This window comes from Arachis stenosperma, chromosome 6 (genome assembly GCF_014773155.1).
Source record: "Arachis stenosperma cultivar V10309 chromosome 6, arast.V10309.gnm1.PFL2, whole genome shotgun sequence".
Taxonomy (NCBI): domain Eukaryota; kingdom Viridiplantae; phylum Streptophyta; class Magnoliopsida; order Fabales; family Fabaceae; genus Arachis; species Arachis stenosperma.
This window is the reverse complement of record NC_080382.1, coordinates 47,244,332-47,268,969: the sequence shown is the minus strand read 5'-3', so window position 1 is coordinate 47,268,969 and position 24,638 is coordinate 47,244,332. Positions and strand designations below refer to the sequence as shown.

At 39.0% G+C, this 24,638-nt stretch overlaps 1 protein-coding gene across 1 annotated transcript; it reads left to right on the top strand.

Moving 5' to 3' along the window:
* The first annotated feature begins 22,049 nt into the window (after positions 1-22,049).
* Positions 22,050-23,264, top strand: LOC130934010 (uncharacterized). The gene has a single exon (XM_057863600.1). The coding sequence runs from the start codon at positions 22,050-22,052 to the stop codon at positions 23,262-23,264; it is 1,215 nt and encodes a 404-aa protein (XP_057719583.1).
* Positions 23,265-24,638: the final 1,374 nt, after the last annotated feature.

Below are 24,638 nucleotides of genomic sequence, written 5' to 3'. Positions count from 1 at the left end.
CTTATTTATTGCCTAAGAAATGCATTAAAACTAAGTAAAAATGAATGAAAAAGGCTTGTGAAACTAGCCTAAGATGACTTGTTATCACAATACCAAACTTAAATCTTGCTTGTTGATGATGCCCAATTTGCATAGGTTTGGATTTTCTCCCTAAAAGTAAGATTAGCGTTGCAAGCATAGACCAAATCCAACAATCGGTCGTTGATCAAATTGGATGTTCAAAAGATGTGTCATAATTCAAAAACCAATTCAAAACTGAGAGTATTTGACTCCCGGGTCGTCTCCCAAGGAATCATTTGAGAACAATGAGGGTACAATTTCGGTTGTAGGGATCAAGGGGTTGTTGATGTGAGCTTTTCATGCCGGTATAGAAATTAGCAATAAATCCAATCGTGAGTATAGTCTAACCGACACACAAATTTCACATCAAACAAATCTAAAATCAATAACCGAGAGTATTAGTCCCGAATTGTCTTCCCTAGGATTTGCCTTAGAATGCACATCATTGATTAGGAAGTCTTTTTGTGGTTTTGGAGTTTAGTGTGAGAATTCAAGCTAACAAAAATGAACAACAATCGATTATGGTAAAAGCCTTTGGCTAAGGGTGAGCATTGGAAGTACCATCATTATAGCTTCCATCAATTGTGACAACAATTAATCATTGCTTCACTTAGTCAACCCCTAATTGTGGAGGAAACTCTAGTGAAAGTAATCAACTTGAGTCACAAGTCCTAGCCTAACCTTAAAGGAGCCTAGCTTTAGTGATACACATGTCAATTAGCAATTCTCAATTGATAACCAACAAATGATATTAACTATTCAAATGTCTCCAATAACTCAACCCCTAAGCCAAGTAAGAAGAATCTACTCCATGACTAGGGTTGTCATTTCCTCAAACAATTGGTGAGCAATAGTGAGAAGCATTATGAGATTGAGAAAAAGGAATTGAATTCAATGTATCTATTTCAAGCAATCATCAACAATCAATGAGTTAAATGAAATTCTTCAATTCATTTAACAAAATCAAAGTAACAAAGTCACAAATCTAAGATCCAAAGTGAATGAATCAAAAGAACACTAATTGAGAGTAGGAGAGTAGATCTACAACTTGAATCAAAGTAAAAGTGAATTAGCAATTGATCTCACCAAAGGAATCCAAGAGAAATTGAAATGGAAAGAGCAAAATCCTAGAGAGAAGTTGGAGTTTCTCTCTCTACAAAATGTAACTAACTCCCCAAAAAATTTAAAAATGTATGTAAAGTGAGTGAATGAATGTGGATCCCTCAGTCCTTGGTTTTCTTATGCTTTTTTTTTTGCCAGAATTCTGCTCTAAACAGGGTCTGTAACTGCCCTGAAATCGCTGGTCACATTTTCTTTTTAAAAGTCACGTGCGGGCATCAACGCGTATACGCACAGCATGCGTACGCGTCCCTGGAGCTTTACGATCCACGAGCATGCAGAAAGCGTGCGTGCGCGTCTTTGAGGATTTGGCTTAGCTGTGAAATTGCACCGGCTTCTGGCTTTGGCTTCTTCGCGCCGTTCTTGGTAGCGTGCATCCACGGTGGTACACAAAATTGTGATTCACACTTTTCAAAACTCCGTTGCAACTAACCAGCAAGTGCACTTGGTCGTCCAAGTAATACCTTACGTGAGTAATAGTCGATCCCACGGAGATTGACGGCTTGAAGCAAGCTATGGTCATCTTGTAAATCTCAGTCAGGCAAATTCAAATGGTTATGAGGATTTGATAATTAAAAGATAAATAAAACGAAAAATAACATAGAGATACTTATGTAATTCATTGGTGGGAATTTCAGATAAGCGTTTGGAGATGCTTTGTTACTTCTGAACCTCTACTTTCCTATTGTCTTCATCCAATCATGCGTTCTCCCTTCCAAGGCAAGTTGTAAGTTGGTGGATGGTGCACGGAATTGTGATTCACACTTTTCACAACTCCGGTGCCACTAACCAGTAAATGCACTGGGTCGTCCAAGTAATACCTTACGTGAGTAAGGGTCAATCCCACGGAGATTGTCGGCTTGAAGCAATCTATGGTTATCTGGTAAACCTTAGTTAGGAGATTAATAATGAAAAGAGTTTTGTCAGTAATGGAGAACAGGTTGAGGTTTTGGAGATGCTCTGTCTTCTGAATCTCTGCTTTCCTATTGTTATCTTCTTCACGTACGCAAGGCTCCTTCCATGGCAAGCTGTATGTTGGTGGATCACTGTTGTCAATGGCTACCATCCATCCTTTCAGTGAAAATGGTCTAACTACGGGTTCCGTAGGGCTAATCATCTGTTGGTTCTCACTCGTGCTGGAATAGGATCCATTGATCCTTTTGTACACTGTCACTGTGCCCAATATGTGAGTTTGAAGCTCGTCACAGTCACCCCTTCCCAGATCCTACTCGAAATACCACAGACAAGATTTAGACTTTCTGGATCTCAAGGGTGCTGCCAATTGATTCTAGCTTATACCACGAAGACTCTAGTTTCACGGATTTGAACACTATGTTGTCAGGAGAGGCAATACTCGTGAACCAGGAACCCAATAGATACACACTCAATCTAAGGTAGAACGGAGGTGGTTGTCAGGCACGCATTCATAAGTTGAGAATGGTGATGAGTGTCACAGATCATCACATTCATCATGTTGAAGTGCAAATAGATATCTTAGAATAGAAACAAGCGTGATTGAATAGAAAACATAAATAATTGCATTAATCATCGAGACACAGCAGAGCTCCTCACCCCCAACCATGGGGTTTAGAGACTCATGCTGTAGAAGATACAAATTCAGATGTAAAATGTCATGAGGTACAAAATAAATCTCTAAAAGCAATTTTTATACTAAACTAGTAACCTAGGTTTACAGAAAATGAGTAAACTAAGATAGATAGTGTAGAAATCCACTTCTGGGGCCCACTTGTGTGTGTGTTTGGGCTGAGCATTGAAGCTTTCACGTGCATAGGCTATTCCTGGCATTAAACGCCAGCTTTGGTGCCAGTTTGGGCGTTTAACTCCCACTTTTATGCCAGTTCTGGTGTTTAACGCCAGAAAATTGTAAAAAGTTGGCGTTTAAACGCCAGTTTGCGCTATCAAATCTCGGGCAAAGTATGGACTATTATACATTTCTGGAAATCCCAAGATGTCTACTTTCCAACGCAAATGAGAGCGCGCCAATTGGGCTTCTGTAGCTGCAGAAAATCCATTTCGTGTGTAGGAGGGTCAGAATCCAACAGCATCTGCAGTTCTTTTTCAGCCTCTGAATCAGATTTTTGCTCAGGTCCCTCAATTTCAGCCAAAAAATACCTGAAATCATAGAAAAATACACAAACTTATAGTATAGTCCAGAAATGTGATTTTTGCATAAAAACTAAAAAAATATACTAAAAAGTAACTAAAGCATACTAAAAGCTGCATGAAAATACTACCAAAAAGCGTATAAAATATCCGCTCTTCAATGGATCACCATTGTCAATGGCTACCATCCGTCCTCTCAGTAAAAATGGTCCTCTATGATTTTCGTATGGCTAATCAACTATCAGATTTCTCGTCTCAGATGAAAAATATCGAGCACAGCTACCGCATGGCTAATCATCTGTCAGTTCTCACTTGTGTCGGAATAAGATCCATTGATCCTTTTGCACACTGTCACTGTGCCGAATAGTCACGAGTTTGAAGCTCGTCACAGTCAGCCCTGATGTGCGGAAAACGATCCGACACAAAACTCACCGGCAAGTGTACCGGGTCGCATCAAGTAATAATAACTCACATGAGTGAGGTCGATCCCACAGGGATTGAAGGATTGAGCAATCTTAGTTTAGTGGTTGATTTAGTCAAGCGAATCAAGTATTGGTTGAGTGTTTTGTATCCAATAGTAAATAAACAACAGGAAATGTAAAGGGGGAAGGGAAGAATTGCAGAAATTAAAAGGAACTGAAAGTAAAAGGACTGAATCTTAAAGAACAAGAAATTAAATGACTGAAACTTAAAGTGAAAGAAATGTAAATTGCAGTAACTTAAATTGCAAGAAATATAAATTGCTTGAATGAAAAAGGGATTCGAGGACTAGGATATCAGAATTTAAGCAAAGGGAAATTGAATTGCAACAATTAATAAAACAGAAGTTGAATTAGAAGTAACTAGAACTCAAACAGTAAGGAAATTGAATTGCAGCAGAGGTTCACAGAAGAACCAAAAGGAAAATTGGGTCTCAGGACTCCAGAGACTAGATAGCAGGGTCTAGATCTCAGTTGCCTTCCCAGATCCAAGTTCACAAAGCAATTAGCAAGAAATTTAAGAAGAAGCAGTAAAGGAAATGTAATTGAACTTAATTATGCAGAAAAGAAATTATGGAGTTCTTGAGTGGAGATTGAGACAGAATTTCCTCAATTCTTAACACCCAAGATTCAAACAAGAAAAGTAGAAAAAGCTAAAGCAAGAACAAGGAAGAAGAGAGATCAATTCTCCTCCCCAATTCTCAGAAATCTCAGTGAAGTCTCTCAAAATTCCAAATCAAAAGAAGCTCTCAAAATTCAAAAGTGAAAAGAAAGGTTCAAAGCTCCAAAGAGAAGGTCCTAATTACATCAAACTATCTCCTATTTATACACTTTCTATTCTTGGATCTTGGGATTTGGATGGGCTTTTGATTTGGTGAAGAAATGAATTAAATTGGATTTTTAATTCAATTTTTTGCCCAAGAACATTTGCTTCCAGGAGGCTGCCCTGCCTTGTGGAGGGCAGGGCAGGAATTTGTGCGTGCAGCTCTTGGTGCGAGCGAGTTGGGCGTGTGGTGCTGCAGAATGCTGCCCTGCCCTTATGGAAGGCAGGGCAGAAATTTTTGGTGTGCCAGAATCTGCCTGTGCGTGCGTGTTGATGCTGCCGAAGCTCCCTTGGTGCGCCAATCTGGTGCGCTAGCTGTGCACCACAAAATGTTGCCCTGCCCTTGCGGAGGGCAGGGCAATGTGCCAAGGCTGAAGCTCTGTGTTCGAGACTTGGGTGACGCGCACGCTACCTCTTTTCCTTGGTTTTCTTGGTACCAAAGTGAGGCTTAGTTCCTTGCTTCCTCATGGTGCCGTGTTCGATCCTTGTGGCAAGCATTGGTAGGCTTTTTCCTTTGATTTATTTTCCATGAAGGCCCGATATTGCCCTTGAGGAAGGCAGGGCAGAATTTTTGCTCTCCTTGATCCATGGCACTAATTTGTGCTCCGCCCTTGAGGAGGGCAGGGCAGTGTTGCCTCTCAAAGTTTGCTTCCTTATGTTGCCCTCCTTGAGGGCAGTGTTCCCTTGTGGAGGGCAATGCTTGCTTCCTCCTTTTATGCGCCACACTTTTTCTCTCTTGGGCAACGCTTTCTTAAGCCACGCTTCCTCTTTTCTTCTTTTCTTCACCTACAATAAACCAAAACAACCACTCAAAGTATCACTAAATTCACAAGGCTTATAAATCAATTAAAAATCAATTAAATTCAGCTTAAACCTCATGAGTTAACATTAATTTCATGGTGGTTGTTTGATTTAAAGAAGTTATGCATTTTCACTCCAAATCACTTACTTAGGATGCAAGAAAGTGCATAAAGACTAGTAAAACAAGTGAAATTAGCTTGAAAAATGGGTATATGATGACCTGTCATCACAACACCAAACTTAAATCTTGCTTGTCCCCAAGCAAGCATCAAAACTAAGAGAAAATGAAATGAACAAGAAAAGAAAACATATCCTTATTAGGCATATAGCAAAATTTGATTCATGGGGTTTTTATGCAGATAATGATAACTCAATTATTGTTGCTGTTACATAATATACATTCTTCCTCAAAGGCTTGCTAAACTTGCTGTTATAAGGTTTATTCTTTCTTTGCTCCCTTGCTAACTTTTCTTTTCTCATATTGCTTATCAAGCTTATTATTCTTGAAGGCTTGGTGTCTAATGTTGTAGTAGTAGCCTTTGGCTTTATTTTTAAATCAACATCTTCCACCACAGACACATGGCTCACTACTTCTTCCTAGTGATGACAAGTCATCTTAGCCTAGTTTTACTAGTCTTTTTCTTTTGTTTTCACTTGAATTATGCACTTTCTTGAGTTACAAGCAAGCCAATTTAGGTAGATTTTCATGCTTCCTTTGATTGAATCAACCATAGATAAATTAATGCAATTTCATGAGGTTTGAAGCCATAATTGTTGCATATTAGGATAGAATGAATATCTCATGATTTTGAGCATAGCTTTGATGTGTTGGTTGATTTATGATAGGTGAAAAGAGCTTGGAAAAAGGTTAAAGCAAGAAGGAATAGCTAGGAGTAAAGAGGAGACAATGGAACAAGTGAAATTGAACCAAGAAGCAAAAAGTTGGACTTAAAGTTAGCCCCCAAACTTCAGCACAAACTTTGGGTGAAAAGTTAGCCTCAAAGTTAGCCCCCTAACTTGAGGGCTAACGTTAGAAGTAGCAAATTTCTTCCCTGGGCACTCAAAGTTTGCGCCAACGTTAGCCCCCTAACTTGGAGGCTAACGTTGGCACATGAATGCTACTCACTAGGCACCCAAAGTTTGCGCCAACGTTAGCCCCCTAACTTGGAGGCTAACGTTGGCATGAGAACTCTTCCCTGGCCATCAAAAGCTTGCGCCAACGTTAGACCCCTAACTTGGAGGCTAACGTTGGCGCATGAAAATTTAAGGGAGAAGGGCCAACGTTTGCGCCAACGTTAGACCCCTAACTTGGAGGCTAACGTTGGCGCCATGAGTCACAAGGAAGGGCCAACGTTGGAGCCAAAGTTAGACCCTAACTTTGGCACAAACGTTGGTATCAGCAAAAATGGGCCAACTGATATGAAAAGTTGGAGCCAAAGTTAGACCCCTAACTTTGGCTCAAACTTTTACTCCAACTTTTTGCAAAACTCCACCCGGTTCAATTGGTTCACCTTGGTTCTTCTTCAAACTCCAAGAGCAATCAAACAAGGCCTCTTTCAACCCAATTCCACCAAGAGCAAAGGCCCAACTCAAGGCTTGAAGATCATTTGAAGAAAGTGTATAAATAGGCTAGAATTCAAGTTATTCAGGAAGCTTCCCTTTTTAGTTTTTAGAAAGCTTTCTTTTCGGTTTGGGGAGCTTGAGTGATCTTGAATTCCTTAGTTTAATTGCTTTCAATTTCAATTACACTTGTCTTGGATCTTGGGTTGAAGAATTGAAGAAATTCTGTTTCAATCTCACCTTGGATCTTGTTTATTTTTCACTGCTATTGAATTTCCATTTCGGTTGCTTCTCATCTACTACCTTTGCAATTTACAATTCTCTTGCTGTTGTTTTTGTTGGATCTAGGAAGGCATTGAGATCTAGACTTGGTTTTCTAGTCTCTGGGTCCTGAGATCTCATTTTACCATTTCAATTTTCTGTTCTTGCTTTATTTGTTTATTTTGCTTGTCTGTTTGAATTCAATTAAATCCCAATTCCCATTTACTCTTCTGTTTGATGCAAATTAATTTCTCTTGTTTAATTCCTGCAAATTCAAGTCCCAATCCCCTTTACATTTCAATCCATTTACATTTCTTGTCATTTAAGATTCTTACAATTTACATTTCTTGCTCTTTAAGTTTCTGTCATTTAATTTCTTGTTCTTTAAGATTCAGCAATTTATTTCTTGCTCTCTTTACTTTCAATGCAATTTAAATTCTGCAAATCACCAATCAATCAACCAATTCTTGATTCACTTGACTAAATCAACCACTAAACTAAAATTGCTCAATCCTTCAATCCCTGTGGGATCGACCTCACTCCCGTGAGTTTTTATTACTTGATGCGACCCGGTGCACTTGCCGGTTAGATTGGTGTTATTTTGGGAGAGATTCTTGTCTCCACCAAAATAAACTCATCAAGTTTTTGGCACCGTTGCCGGGGATTGATTAGATTGACAATGATTAAGTGAGGTGGAAGTTTAGATCAAGCACTTTTTCTTTATTTTTGATTAACCCACTAACTGTTTGATTTTTTGCTTAAACTAATTAAAACTTCAATTTAGCAGGAAATTGAAACATTATTGGTTTGTGAATTTCTTTTGTTATGCTTGTATGTCATGTACAAGAAGAAGCACACTGAATCTTCACGAACAGGATGAAAGAACTCTCAGGAGGTTAAGGAGAGCTGAAAGAGGGAAAAATATTGTTGGAGAAGAGGAGTCCGAAGAAGAATTCCAAGATATGGAGGAACATTCAACCAATCCACTTGGTGGAGCAGACAACAATGGCAACCCACCTCAGAGGAGAGTTTTGGCCTCCTATACCTTTGCCAATCCTAGACATTGTGGAAGCAGCATCTTGGCTCCAAATGTCAATGCAAACAATTTTGAACTTAAGCCACAACTCATCACTTTGGTTCAGAATAATTGCTCATTTGGTGGAGGATCACTTGAAGACCCGCATCAACACTTATCCACCTTCTTGAGGATATGTAACACTGTCAAAACTAATGGCGTGCCTCCTGACAGTTACAAACTGATGCTATTCCCATTCTCTCTCAGGGACAAGGCCACTCAGTGGTTGGAATCATTTCCAAGAGACAGCATCAACAACTGGGATGATTTGGTAACCAAGTTCCTCGCCAAGTTTTATCCACCACAGAGGGTTATAAGGTTGAAGGCCGAGGTACAAACATTCACACAAATGGAGACTGAACCCATCTATGAGGCATGGGAGAGGTACAAGGCTCTAGTCAGAAAATGCCCCCTACTATGTTTAATAAATGGGAGAAGCTGCAAAACTTCTATGAAGGCTTAACACTGAAGTCCCAGGAATCTTTAGATCACTCGGCTGGAGGTTCCTTGCAACTCATGAAAACTGCAGAGGAGGCCCAAGAACTCATTGATATGGTGGCCAACAACCAATATTTCTTTGCTCATCAAAGAAACCGCCAACCATCACAAAGAAGAGGAGTAATGGAGCTAGAAGGAGTAGATTCAATCCTGGCTCAAAACAAACTAATGCAGCAGCAAATTCAACAATAATTTGAGCAAATGACCAAGAGGATTGATAGCCTCCAAGTTGCAGCAGTTAACACTAGCCAACCCTCAACCACATGGGGGCAAAATGAAGAAGTTCAAGAAGAGCAACAGCAAGAACAAGTCCAGTACATGCATTCTAATCCAAATGAGTTCTATGGTGATACTTATAACCCCTCATGGAAGAATCACCCCAACCTCAGATGGGGAGACACTCACAACCAAAACCAACAACCATGGCAGAGGAACTCAAACCAAAACAACCCAAGAAACAACCAAAATTACAACCAGCATCAAACCAACCAAAACACCTACAGAAAACCTCAAAACAACTACCCCAACCTCAACCAGTACCAATCCAATAACCAACCCATTAACCAAAATGCCCACCATCAACCACCTACAACTCACAACCCACCACAAGCACCACTTGAATCCCAAAGACTCACAAACCTGGAGACCTTGATGGACAAAATGATGAAATACCAGGAAATGGCAACCAAAAACCAAGAAGCATCAATAAAAAGCCTAGAGAGGCAGATCGGGCAAATCTCCAAGCAAATCTCTGTTGAGAGACCTTCAAGCTCACTGCCCAGTGACACAATCCCAAATCCCAAGGAGGAATGCAAGGCAATACAATTAAGGAGTGGAAGAACATTGATGAGCAACAATGACACTACAAAGAAGCAAACAGAGAGCATCAAAGAACCAACAGAGGATGAAAAGCAAACAAAGGCAGATGAAGCTAAGGAGCAATTTGTGATGCCAAATAAAAGTACTGAGAAATTCAAAGAGAAGGACAATCAGCCACAGAGGTCAAGGGAAATGACTCAGGGACAGCAGCAAATAGGAAAGAGCATCACTTCTCCACTGCCATATCCTCAGAGGTTCAACAAGGAAGTTAAGGACCAGCATTTCCACAAATTCCTTGAGACCTTCAAGAAGCTGGAAATTAACATTCCTTTAGCTGAAGCTCTTGAACAAATGCCTCTATATTCCAAGTTTTTGAAGGAGCTTATCAACAAGAAAAGAAGATGGGATGAGCAAGAAACCATAGCGATCACTGAGGAATGCAGGGCCTTGATTCAAAAGGGGCTTCCTCCCAAGCTTGAGGACCCAGGGAGCTTCCTGTTGCCATGTACCATTGGGGAATTAACCATCACTAAAGCAATGTGCGATCTCGGAGCAAGTATTAACTTAATACCATCCTCCCTGGTGAAAAAGCTGCACATAGAGGAAGTCAAACCAGTGCAAATGTCTCTGGAGCTGGTAGATAAGTCAATGGTGCACCCTAGGGGTGTAGTTGAAAATCTGTTGGTTAAGGTGGACAGTTTTATATATCCTGCTGACTTTGTGGTTCTAGAGTCAGACGAGGATGATGGTGACTCTGTTATAGTAGGAAGGCCATTCTTGGCCACTACTAGAGCCATCATAGACATAGAGAAAGGGGAGTTAACTCTCAGGATGCATGATCAGAGTGTCACTCTGAAGGTCTTACCAGAGGCACAGTTTAGTGAAAAGAAGAAAGACTATATGGAAATTGATAAGGGAGGATCACAGCTGAAGGATGAAAATGACAAGGAAAGTCACAGCAACACCCCAAGGCCAAAGATTATGCAAATTATTGAAGAAGCCCAAGAAGATATTGGAATATTAGCCACTGAGAAGAGAGGTCCCCAAGAGAAGCCCATGGCCAGAAAAGAAAGATCAACAAAAGGAAAGATGAAACACAGAAACAAAACAAAAAAAGGTTGGAAGAACAGGAGGATTCCAACAGAGGGGCTTTCCAAAGGTGACAAAGTGCAGCTGATATATCAACAGCTGGGGTCAAATCAACAAACTGAGAACTACTACACTGTCAGCAACATACTCTCATTAGAGCATGCTGAAATCGAACACCAGAGAACAAAGAAGAGGATCACAGTCAGGGGAGACAAATTGAGGCCCTACAAGCACCAACCACCATAAAAGAGAGCCTCAATGTCAAGCTAATGACAATAGAAGAGCGCTCCATAGGAGGCAACCCATGATTTAAGATTCATGTCATTTTAAATTCAATAAGATATGATCATTTGAGCATGAATCCTCTTCCCTTTTCATGAACATGTCCATTGACTACATGCATTGCTTTTGAAACATATGCCGAGAATTTTGACGTTTGGTGTGCCTTCAAGCACACTAAACCAATGTTACAAATAATCTTGTTTTACATGCTTAAAATGCCTTGATAAAGCATATAGCCAAACACTAAGTTTGGTGTTCACATAATTTCATGAAAACTAGGAATTCATGCATCAATAATCATACAATTGTTATTTTCCAAAATCTCATAAATAGAAAAATTCTTTTTCGGTAATGAAGGCATCAATTGTGAGGCACCCTTTGTCAAGAAACAAGTTTGGTGTCCATCAAACTTTGATGCACCAATTTAGAGACACAATTGATCCTTCATGAAAAAAAAGAGAGAAAAAGAAAGTGTAACAAAAACAATTCTTATGAACATTTGACATTTGAATTGCACTAATTGGAGGAAGAGACTTATTTTCTTTGTACATGACCAAACATTAAGTTTGGTGTCCTCCTAAGAGAGTGTCACGGTTCAAATATTGTAAGAATTGATGATTCACATTTTTTTTGTTATAAAAAGAACAACCCTTGCTACGGTTGGATAAGACTAATGCATGTTGTATTGTTGTGATGACTAGGAGGTCAAAGAATCTTCAATGAAAAGGACAAGACAAAGGAAAGTACAGCATGAGGACAAAATCCCTTCACATGCTTCAAAAAAGAAATCTGCCATTCCTCAGAGATGGTCACGGCAAAGGCAAGGCAAGGAGCAAATTTTGTCTTCATTCATCCTTACATACATACCTTTGATTCCCATAAATCCAATTGCATCCTAGCCCTTCATTGCTCATTTAAAAAGCTCACCACCTTTAAGCTATGCACATAACCGAATCCTTGTGGCTTTGAAACCTCAATTCTTTCATCCTTCATCATAAGCTCGGTACAACACTTCTTTCCAACAATCTAAACCTCCCTTCATCAACTCTTGCCCCAACCAGTTCGGTCTCACTTTTTGTTCCAAACTCACATGAAACTCTCCAATACTCTTCACACCCCCTCTAACCTTACAAAACTCCACCAACTAAGTGATCATGGCCTCCTCCTCAAGAACCAAACGAAGGAAAGGTAAAGAGCCCATGGTGGGGGAGAACACCCGTGAATATGACCGAGGGAGATTCAAGTCTTGGGACCATCAAGTGCAAATGGAATGGATGAACGAGAAAAGAATTTATCCTGAAATTCCATTCTTATTGCCGGATGATGGATGCCAAGAAATGAAGGACAAAATTCGAAAGAGGAGGTGGGAGGAACTTGTATCACCAGCCACCCGAATCAATGCCAATATCATAAGAGAGTTCTATGCAAATGTCCCCAGGATTGACATGCGTGAACCCCCAACGTACAAGAGCTATGTGCGGGGAGTGGAAGTAGACTTTAGCTCGGATGCAATCAAGAAAGTCCTGGGACTAAAGTCAGTCCGCTTTGATAAACCATGATACCTCCAAAGGTTGAATGAAGACCAAGATTATGATGAGATTGCTAGAGACATTTGTATGGAAGACTCAGAGTGGGAAGGGGATGGCAAGAACAAATATAAGTATTTGAAGAGATGTAACCTCACCCCGGAAGCAAAAGGATGGTATGAGTTGATAAAAAGATCAATCCTGGGCACAGTGAACACTTCAGAAGTTAACAGAGAGAGAGCTGTGATGTTGCATTGCATCATGGTGGGAGGAGAGATCAAAGTCCATGAGATCCTTGCAAAAGATATCCAACGGGTTGCTGAGAAGAATTCGGCCGGGTCTTGGTTGTACTATCCAAGTACCATTTGGAGGTTGTGTGTGAAGGCTAAAGTACCACTGGAAGATGAGAATCCAAAGTGGATAAGCCAAGGCCTGCCCATAACCATTGAAAGAATGACAATGACTCCCGAAGCACATCAAGGCCGAAGACCATATGGAAGAAGGCAAAGAGAAGAATCAATGGAAGAAGATGAGCTACACCTAGAAGAAGAACCACAAGAGGAGGAGGAACAGCCACACTTTTTCCCACATGGCAATATGGATATGACTCAAATGCAAGAAGCAATTGGAAGACTGTCACACCAATACACAAGAATTCAAGAGAGGCAAGAAGAGTACCATTCACAATACTTGAAGCATCAACAAGAACAAAAAGAATGGCAGCTGAAAATGATGAATCAACAAAATGAATTTGAGTCAAAATTCATTGCGATGCAAGAGGAGCATGCCTTTCAATCTCATGAGGCATTTGGGAAGTTAGCACAAATGCAGGCCGAAACCATGAGGGCTCTCAATGAGTTTACGACCCTCCAAGATGCAAGATATGAAGTCCAAGCCGATTACAACATTAATAGTCAAATCAAACTGAACTATATTGGTGAACATCTGCACAACATGGATCCAGCATTCCCAACATATGATGAGTTCTTCAAAAAGAAAAGTGAAATAGAAGCAAACAAAGCCATGATGCTTGAAGATAGAGCAGAGGAGACGATGAACAAAGCTGGGTTTTGGCGGGGTCAACAGACAACAAACATGGACACAGGGAACATCAACAACCAAGTATACGAAAGAAGAAAGAAAAAGCATGACAAATAAAAGGTGGACTTGCTCCTTATTCATCACTATAAAGAAAAAGCATGCATTCTGTCTGTTTGAAGTGTCCTTGCATCTTTAAGTTGTCATAGTCTTTGCATTATCTTAAAATAAGTAAGCTAGTTTAAGTTGTGCTTGTGTGTTTACTTTCACTCGACTAAGAGCATGTTCTGTCCCCTGCATCTTTAATTCAATAAAAGAAATGTTTGAATGCGAAGTGAGACAGTTCTCTATTAGATAGAAGTATGATAAAAGTAAGTGGTGGTATGTGTGTGATTGTATAAAAACTCACTATTAGTGAATAAGTGAACTAGAATGTCTCATTCTAAGTATAGAGTGGCTTACTGTCTATGAATCTCAATAAGAAAATCCTTGGTTCAAAAGAAAAACAAAAAGAAAGAAAGAAAAGAGATAGCCAAAAGATGGCAGAACCAAAGAAAACAAAAAGAAACAAAGCTGGACACCAATAGCTTGAACCTTAAAAATATATGCCTGTGGTGTCTGTGTATTAGGATCTGCTTGGACTACTAAGCTCTTTGGAGTGCTTCAACACTCGGTGACTTGGATTAACTAATCCGGGATCATCAGCTGAAAATCCACTATCAAGAGCAACCTAATTACAAGGCATTTAGTAACCCAAAGAGGTGATGGGCATCAATGTTTAAAAGGAAAGGTGAGCCAAGTGTCCATGGTGAATAATGTGTCAAGTATACAGAAAAGAAAATGAACTTGCTACACATGACACTCAAATAAAGCTTTGAACAAAGTAATAGCCAAGGATAAAGAAATAATGAGAGGTCATAGCAATAGGTTACTTAAAGCTTGAAGGAGACTTTCTAGGCCTAAGAGTCAATAAGAAGTGAGTATTGCATATCCACACAAAACCCCATGAACCACTAATAATACTCTGCTAGCATGAACATCCCTCTCCATTTCATTCTTTCTTCTTAATAATTCTTTTCTTGCTTGGGGACAAGCAAGTTTTAAGTTTGGTGTTGTGATGACAAGTCATCTTAGCCTAGTTTTACTAGTCTTTTTCTTTTGTTTTCACTTGAATTATGCACTTTCTTGAGTTACAAGCAAGCCAATTTAGGTAGATTTTCATGCTTCCTCTAATTGAATCAACCATAGATAAATTAATGCAATTTCATGAGGTTTGAAGCCATAATTGTTGCATATTAGGATAGAATGAATATCTCATGATTTTGAGCATAGCTTTAATGTGTTGGTTGATTTATGATAGGTGAAAAGAGCTTGGAAAAAGGTTAAAGCAAGAAGGAATAGCTAGGAGTAAAGAGGAGACAATGGAACAAGTGAAATTGAACCAAGAAGCAAAAAGTTGGACTTAAAGTTAGCCCCCAAACTTCAGCACAAACTTTGGGTGAAAAGTTAGCCTCAAAGTTAGCCCCCTAACTTGAGGGCTAACGTTAGAAGTAGCAAATTTCTTCCCTGGGCACTCAAAGTTTGCGCCAACGTTAGCCCCCTAACTTGGAGGCTAACGTTGGCACATGAATGCTACTCACTAGGCACCCAAAGTTTGCGCCAACGTTAGCCCCCTAACTTGGAGGCTAACGTTGGCATGAGAACTCTTCCCTGGCCATCAAAAGCTTGTGCCAACGTTAGACCCCTAACTTGGAGGCTAACGTTGGCGCATGAAAATTTAAGGGAGAAGGGCCAACGTTTGCGCCAACGTTAGACCCCTAACTTGGAGGCTAACGTTGGCGCCATGAGTCACAAGGAAGGGCCAACGTTGGAGCCAAAGTTAGACCCCTAACTTTGGCTCAAACTTTTACTCCAACTTTTTGCAAAACTCCACCCGGTTCAATTGGTTCACCTTGGTTCTTCTTCAAACTCCAAGAGCAATCAAACAAGGCCTCTTTCAACCCAATTCCACCAAGAGCAAAGGCCCAACTCAAGGCTTGAAGATCATTTGAAGAAAGTGTATAAATAGGCTAGAATTCAAGTTATTCAGGAAGCTTCCCTTTTTAGTTTTTAGAAAGCTTTCTTTTCGGTTTGGGGAGCTTGAGTGATCTTGAATTCCTTAGTTTAATTGCTTTCAATTTCAATTACACTTGTCTTGGATCTTGGGTTGAAGAATTGAAGAAATTCTGTTTCAATCTCACCTTGGATCTTGTTTATTTTTCACTGCTATTGAATTTCCATTTCGGTTACTTGCTTCTCATCTACTACCTTTGCAATTTACAATTCTCTTGCTGTTGTTTTTGTTGGATCTAGGAAGGCATTGAGATCTAGACTTGGTTTTCTAGTCTCTGGGTCCTGAGATCTCATTTTACCATTTCAATTTTCTGTTCTTGCTTTATTTGTTTATTTTGCTTGTCTGTTTGAATTCAATTAAATCCCAATTCCCATTTACTCTTCTGTTTGATGCAAATTAATTTCTCTTGTTTAATTCCTGCAAATCCAAGTCCGAATCCCCTTTACATTTCAATCCATTTACATTTCTTGTCATTTAAGATTCTTGCAATTTACATTTCTTGCTCTTTAAGTTTCTGTCATTTAATTTCTTGTTCTTTAAGATTCAGCAATTTATTTCTTGCTCTCTTTACTTTCAATGCAATTTAAATTCTGCAAATCACCAATCAATCAACCAATTCTTGATTCGCTTGACTAAATCAACCACTAAACTAAAATTGCTCAATCCTTCAATCCCTGTGGGATCGACCTCACTCCCGTGAGTTTTTATTACTTGATGCGACCCGGTGCACTTGCCGGTTAGATTGGTGTTATTTTGGGAGAGATTCTTGTCTCCACCAAAATAAACTCATCACCTAGGATCATTGATGCCCAGCATCTCTTTGGATAACTAAATGTTCTGTATCTAGGTTGCTCTTTATTGTGGACTTTCAATTGGTCATCCCAAATCAGTTGATCTAAGTGACCTGGTTTTAAAATACCCCTTAGAATTTACTTATCCAAGCATATCCTAGTACAAGAACACCACAGGCATGTGTCCTAGGGTCCAAGCTATTGGTGTCTAGCCTTTATTCTTTGTTTTTTTTTTTCTTGCCACATTGGCTTTTTCTTCTTCTTTTTCTTTCTGTTTTAATTCTGTTCTCAAGGGTTTTTTCTTTATTGATAGGAACCTTCATAACAGCAAGCTAGCTCACACTTCAATGAAAATGATACTATGCAGCACTTATTTCATGAGTTATTCATTTAATCAAACACATATACCACCATTGACTTCCATTCTACTTATGCAACATTGGATTTTTACTTTTCAATTCAAACAAAATCTCTTTTATTCAAGCATATGGGAAACAAAACAAAATTCAAGCTAAGTGATGAATGACAAGCATAATGCAGATCATTTCTCTAGCTACTTATTGAACAAAGATAAGTACAAGAAAATGAAATAAAAGGAAATAAACAGTGGAGGCATATCATGTTTCAGACATGCTTCTCCTTATTAGAAGAATGAAAGAAGGGGTATGAAAGAACTTTGCCACCTTCTAATGGTCGTGGCTGCTGCTTGATTCTCCCTTTTTCTTCTTTCTCTTCCCTAGCTTGGAATAGTCTCGGATTTCTTCACCAGGACATCTTCTACCCCAGACAGAATCTAAGAGTCCTGAGAGCCCAACTTCTTCCAATCTTTTAAAAGTTACCTCCGTATCGTGATGAGACCTTGCTTGTTGCTTGGCTCCAAATTCAGAGCATTGCTCAAATGGCTTGATCTGAGGATTGAATGTTGGCAAATTATGGGTCAAGTACTCCAACCTTGCTTGCATGTTTTCATCACTCTCCATTCTTTGCGCATATCTAACTTCTCCCATGGTGTGATGAATATTCTTCCATTGATATAGGTTGTGACTATATTCCCCTGCTTTAGCTTGAATAAAGTACAGCTTATCATATGATTCTTTGAATTCTTTATATTGCTCTTTTTGTCCTTCAAGAATCTGTGCTTGAAATTCTTGCTGCTGAGTCATCATTTGCTGTTGCCATCTCTCTTGCTTCTCCTCCATTTGATGCTGCCAGGCTTCTCGCTCCTCTTTATCTTTCAAATATTGCTCCCTAAACTCTGGATGGGGCTCTAGATATTGCTCTTGGTGCCCCTGATTTTTCTCTTGTTGAGTCTGCATGAGTTGTTGAGATAGCTCTTCTATTGCTCTGTGTAGCTGGCTCATGTCTATTGTAACAACCCTAATTTTCGAGTACGTGAGATCTTTTCTAAGGATACGGAGAACTCCGGAGGATCAGTAAGGGGAGAAGCTCTGATATATCATCAAGTATCTCAATCCTCATTGTCATTATGTCATCTTTAAGCTAGAACCTTTTCTGAGTCAAGCTCGATAACGCAGTCACGAAGAACATAATTTTTGAACCGTATCAGTTAGGAGTTTTGATCCGGTTTTTCGTAAATAGTCTCAGTTTGACGAACCGGACTCGATTCATGAGAGAAGAGAGATAATAGGGTAATATTATCATTATATTAGTAATAAAAGTTTCTTGAATGATATTATAAGGTTACCTGGTCAGTTTTAGTTAAAAACAGAAAATTGGTTTAACCAGGTTCACAGTTTACTGGTGCAGCTTAGCACCAGCACTCTCTAATGACTTTAGCAATGCTAAGGCCTCATTATTCATGTTTTATTCTCATAATAAATATGTACTAGTGTCATTTATGCTAGTAGCTCAGAAAATAATTTTTAGAGATGTTTTTACGAGTGTTCCGATACACCTAGTTTTAGTAGTTATACACCAGAGATATTTTAATATTATTTTAATCCACCTCCAAGCCAACCAATCACAACTCACCCTACACCCCCAAAACCCCCAAGGCTGCCTCATTTGCTCATTGTGGCCGAAAATCACCAAGAGAAAAAGGAGAGAAAGTTCTTGGTTCATAAATCTTCAAAGCTTGATTTCTTCTGAACTAAAACTCAAATCAAAACTCCGATTTCACCAAAATGATCCTCTCTTCTTCCTCTACATAACCATATAACATATCAAGGCTGGAAATAAGGTGAGATGGCTGTCTCCCTCCCTTTTCAATTCGGTTTTCAAGGAAAATCATGCAAAACATGTGTTTTCTTGATGTTTTTCCTTAGGAATCATGCTTAACTTGACTTGAGGGCCAAGAAACGTGACTTTCCAGAAAGTCTAAGGTTAGAAATCACTTCCTAACATGCTGAGTGAGATTTGGTTAGTTGAGGGTTTTTGGATTTAAAGTTGTTCTTGATGTGATTTAGGAGGAAAAAGTGCTTAAGGACCACCTGAAAGTTTAACCGAATTAGGAGCAGCAAAACCAGGTAGGGTGTCACGAAATTAATCTTGATTATTTGTGTTTGAGATGTGTGAATGTTGTATTATTTGGCTGTGCTAAAAATTGGTTGCATATATGAATGATTCTTGGTGAAAATTTGGTGAAATTTTGATGAAATTTGATGAAATTCAAGCTATGAATGTGTGTTGTTGTGGCTGCTGGAAAAACGAAACCCTAAGCTTAAATTGAGGTTCAATTTATGTTGAAATCATGTAGAAAAGATGGGCTTTTAGTGGCTGCAATTTTATTTTGAATTATGGTAAAAATCAGTTGTTGAAAAGACTGAAAAACGGGTAAAAACAGAGAAAGAATCTGATGAATTTATGAAGAACATGAAGAACACTTTGAGTGTGATGAAGAACAATGAAGGACAGGCCTTAGATCTTAAAAAGGGCAAGGAAGTAAAATTTTTGGTGTTTTAGGGGTTGTTTAGTAATTTCTGAAAGTTAGGGTGGTAAAAGTAGAAATATTAAAAGTTACGGGTGGTAGAAAGTGAATTTTAAAGGTTAAAAGTAAAAGGTAAGTTAATTTTAGAAAATTAATAATAAAATAATAAATAATAATAAAATATTAAATAATAATATTTAATCAAAAATAATATTTTAATAAAAATAATAAAATAATGCAGAAAAGACAGTTTTCTGTAAAAGCTTTAGAAAGACAACTTTAAGTGCAGAATCTCATAATTACCTTCATAAAACACTTAGGGAGTGGTAATAACATGTTAGTGAGGAAAAGATAAAGAAGAGATAAAGGTTGAAGAAAAGATAAAAGTCAAAGAAAAAGTCTGTAAAGTTTTAATGACAGAAAAACAGACAGAGATTAGTGAACGAACTAGGGCAACTTAGATAGTACTTGAGTTGCGACTAGGGTTAAGTATTATATGAAAAGTTAAACTGTTTTAGTATAGACTTAATGAACCTATACTTGGGACAGGCTAACTATTCATATCGAAATTTACATAAGCTTTAAATACATACGTTAAGCAGAGAAATCAAAGCAGAGTAGGGAAACACAGAGAACAGAATAATCAGAGTTGAGGAAAGAGATAAAGAGAAGAAGAGTAACATATATATAAAGGAAATAGTAATCAGAGAAAAATAAAGAGATACAGAAAACAGAATAACCAGAGCAGAATAGAGGGATACAGAGAAAAGAGTAATATGAGCAAAGTAAAAAGACACAGAGAAGAGAGTAATGTGACAAAGAGAAATGGTTTGACTTAAGATGTTGTAAAAGTAAAAGCTGTAGAGTTTGTATAGCATGATTGAATAGAGAAAGAAAGAGGTACTGCATAAGAATGTGAAAGTGATAATGAATAATGAGAATGTTAATGGATGATGATAATGAGAATGATTATGTAAGAATCTGCTGCAGAGAGGCAGTCAGATAGATGGTGGTACGACCACTGAGAACGCTTTCCTGGGATACCTTGCTATAATGCTTTGCTATAAGACAGAGGTTGCTTACAGAGGTATCGAGATGAGTGTGCTCCTGTAAGACAGAGGTTGCTTACAGTGAGTGTGTTGTTGCTCCTGTAAGACAGAGGTTGCTTACAGTGAGTGTGTTGTTGCTCCTGTAAGACAGAGGCTCCTGTAAGACAAAGGTTGCTTACAGTGAGTCTGTTGGGCGTATATCGGCTAATAAGTGCCGCCCTGCAAGACAAAGGTTGCTTGCAGTGGATACCCTACAAGACGAAGGTTGCTTGTAGTGGATATTGCCAACAGGAAAGCCTTATCCAGACAGAGGTTGCTGGGTAACGTCGGGAGCGGGTATGTAACCGACAAATGAGCTCATGGCCTGCATAGGACAGACATGCATCATACTTGGTTGTGCATTTCCTCTGTTATGATTGTTGAGTAAATGTATGCTTTGTTTGTTTGTATTCTATTCATTGTATTTGAATTGTATTTTCTTGTATTCTTTTGTTTGTGTCCTGCTTTCTGTTGTCTCTGTTTGTTTTAATTTATCTATCTTCTGTTTACTGCTCATCGATATTCTGTTATTCATCTGCCAAACAACATAGAATTAATGAACTTAACTAATAACCCCGACCCTACTAAGAACTCCCCAGTTCTTACCCCTTATCTCTCCCTTCCCCCTTCAGATGGAAGCATGAGTACCCTTCCGTAGTTCACTGATGACTGTTCGTAAAGAGGATTCCGCTCTAGGTAGTCTTATGAGTCTAGGGTGAATTCCGTTCTCTGTTTATATGTATATACTGTGAAACCAGCCAACGTCTACACCCCGTTCGTATGCGCACTTTAACCTAAATCCTGTGTACGAGACTCAGGTTGTGTGGCTACTTGATGAGGTACCAGAGGGACGTCCTATGGCAATGTCTGATCGTGCAGAGGAATAGCAGATGATGTCCTACCTTTGGTGACGTTCACCTGACTTGAGTTTTGAAGACTTAGAACGTACTTTCCCTCGCTTTAGTAGTTTAGAGGGACTAGGAGAGCATAGAGTCTAGGCTAGCCTGGGTGCCAGCTTAGGGACTTCTTGAACAGGTCAGGACCTGGGATGTTGTATGTATATATATGTATATAGTTATTATTTAGCTATATCTAGGGGTGTTTTAACTAACGGTCTATGTTCTAATAAAGCTGGATCATGGAATGTTATCAACTGCTTGATATGTATTTATGTGTGGTTGTTTATATCTGTTTTATCTATTATTATTCGTGAATTGCTTATGAATGATTATGTTTATTAATCCAAACATTTTCAAAAAAAAAAGTACCTCGCAAATTAACTACGTTTTTAACAACGAATCAGGCTCATATGATAAATAATAGATAATAATTAGGAAGACAAGTTGGTAGCGCTCAGTTTCTAGTATGATCATGACGTACAAGAAATTGGGTCATTACAATTTGGTATCAGAGCAGTTCGTTCCCAGTAGAGCCTGGGGAGTGGACTGACTATGCTTTATTGCATACTCTGTTGTGTGTCTCATGCGTATAGGATATCCCAGTGATATATGTTGCATGATTGTTTTTGTGTTTCCATTTTGGGAATGTTTACACTTGACTTGAAGTGTTAAGACTGATCACCTTAACAATGATTGTTTGGTGTGAACAAGACTACAATGAGACCACAGAGACGGAGTGCGCGAGAAGGAACCCCTAGTGATAACCGAGAGAGAGAACAGGAAACGTTTATGACTACCATGAACGCTGTAGCCGAGGCAGTGCGTGAGGCTGCAGTTGCAGCGGCTAGGGCTGTTGACCGTCTTGTTGTGAGAAACGGGAATGAGAATGAGCATGGGGAAGATAGTAGGAATGATGAGAATAACTTAGGGCATCCTGAAAGACCTATGACCCTTGCGACCTTTCTAAAGGTTAACCCGCCTAAGTTTAAAGGTACACTCGTTGCGACCGATGCTGACAACTGGTTTCGAGGTATCGAACGATCACTGCGAGCGCAACATGTTCCGGAAGGCCAACACGTGGAGTTCGCTACTTATATGCTGGAAGGAGAAGCGGAGCATTGGTGGCAGGGGATACAGCGACTACTGCAACAGAATGAAAATGACATTCCTTGGGATACCTTTAGGGATGAATTTTATAAGAAGTATTTCCCGAGAGCAGCACGTGATTCCAAGGAGATGGAGCTTATGCAGCTGAAACAAGGGGATATGATTATTGCTGAGTATGCCCGTAAATTCGATGACTTGTGTCGTTTCTCCAAGATTTGTCAAGGGAACCCAGCAGACTTTGAGGAATGGAAGTGTTTAAAGTTTGAAGGAGGACTCCGAGAAGAACTGATGAATTCTGTTGTTATGCTAGAAATACGAAATTTTGCTGAACTAGTGAATAAAAGTAAACTAGTGGAAGAATGTTCAAAGAAGTTGGCAATAGCTCGAGCAAGTCGTAGGGAGGATTTACAAAGAGACTTTGTTCAGAATTTAGCCCCTCAAGGTCGCAACTTTAAAGCCATCGGTCAATTCCAACATTGGAATGGAAACCACCGAGCTGTTAGCCTTCTAACTTGCAATAATGGTAGTGACAATAACCGTGACATTCGACAAGGACATGAGAGTCAACCTCACCAAGCTCAGAATGGTGTAATATGGCCAACTTGTGGAAAGAACCATGGTAGTAGGCTTTGCCGGGTTAGAACAGGTTTATGTTACTATTGTAATAAGGAAGGACATCGGGCAAGAGACTGTCGGAAAAGAATGGTAGATGAGTCTGCTGGCAACACTATAAAGTTTGGATCTATCGCTCGAGGTAAGTTCTATGCTAAGAATTTGCTTAAGTCAGATATCATTGCAACTTTTTACCTACGCCTCAAATTTTGAGGGCAAAATTTTCTTTTAGGAGGGTAGAATGTAACAACCCTAATTTTCGAGTACGTGAGATCTTTTCTAAAGATACGGAGAACCCCGGAGGATCAGTAAGGGGAGAAGCTCTGATATATCATCAAGTATCTCAATCCTCATTGTCATTATGTCATCTTTAAGCTAGAACCTTTTCCGAGTCAAGCTCGATAACGCAATCACGAAGAACATAGTTTTTGAACCGTATCGGTTAGGAGTTTTGATCCGGTTTTTCGTAAATAGTCTCAGTTTGACGAACCGGACTCGATTCATGAGAGAAGAGAGATAATAGGGTAATATTATCATTATATTAGTAATAAAAGTTTCTTGAATGATATTATAAGGTTACCTGGTCAGTTTTAGTTAAAAACAGAAAATCGGTTTAACTGGGTTCACAGTTTACTGGTGCAGCTTAGCACCAGCACTCTCTGATGACTTTAGCAATGCTAAGGCCTCATTATTCATGTTTTATTCTCATAATAAATATGTTACTAGTGTCATTTATGCTAGTAGCTCAGAAAATAATTTTTAGAGATGTTTTTACGAGTGTTCCGATACACCTAGTTTTAGTAGTTATACACCAGAGATATTTTAATATTATTTTAATCCACCTCCAAGCCAACCAATCACAACTCACCCTACACCCCCAAAACCCCCAAGGCTGCCTCATTTGCTCATTGTGTCCGAAAATCACCAAGAGAAAAAGGAGAGAAAGTTCTTGGTTCATAAATCTTCAAAGCTTGATTTCTTTTGAACTAAAACTCAAATCAAAACTCCGATTTCACTAAAATGATCCTCTCTTCTTCCTCTACATAACCATATAACATATCAAGGCTGGAAATAAGGTGAGATGGCTGTCTCCCTCCCTTTTCAATTCGGTTTTCAAGGAAAACCATGCAAAACATGTGTTTTCTTGATGTTTTTCCTTATGAATCATGCTTAACTTGACTTGAGGGCCAAGAAATGTGACTTTCCAGAAAGTCTAAGGTTAGAAATCACTTTCTAACATGCTGAGTGAGATTTGGTTAGTTGAGGGTTTTTGGATTTAAAGTTGTTCTTGATGTGATTTAGGAGGAAAAAGTGCTTAAGGACCACCTGAAAGTTTAACCGAATTAGGAGCAGCAAAACCAGGTAGGGTGTCACGAAATTAATCTTGATTATTTGTGTTTGAGATGTGTGAATGTTGTATTATTTGGCTGTGCTAAAAATTGGTTGCATATATGAATGATTCTTGGTGAAAATTTGGTGAAATTTTGATGAAATTTGATGAAATTCAAGCTATGAATGTGTGTTGTTGTGGCTGCTGGAAAAACGAAACCCTAAGCTTAAATTGAGGTTCAATTTATGTTGAAATCA

Excerpts from the sequence above, each read along its gene's own strand:
- LOC130934010 (XM_057863600.1), top strand. The coding sequence starts at position 22,050 with ATGAGACCACAGAGACGGAGTGCGCGAGAAGGAACCCCTAGTGATAAC.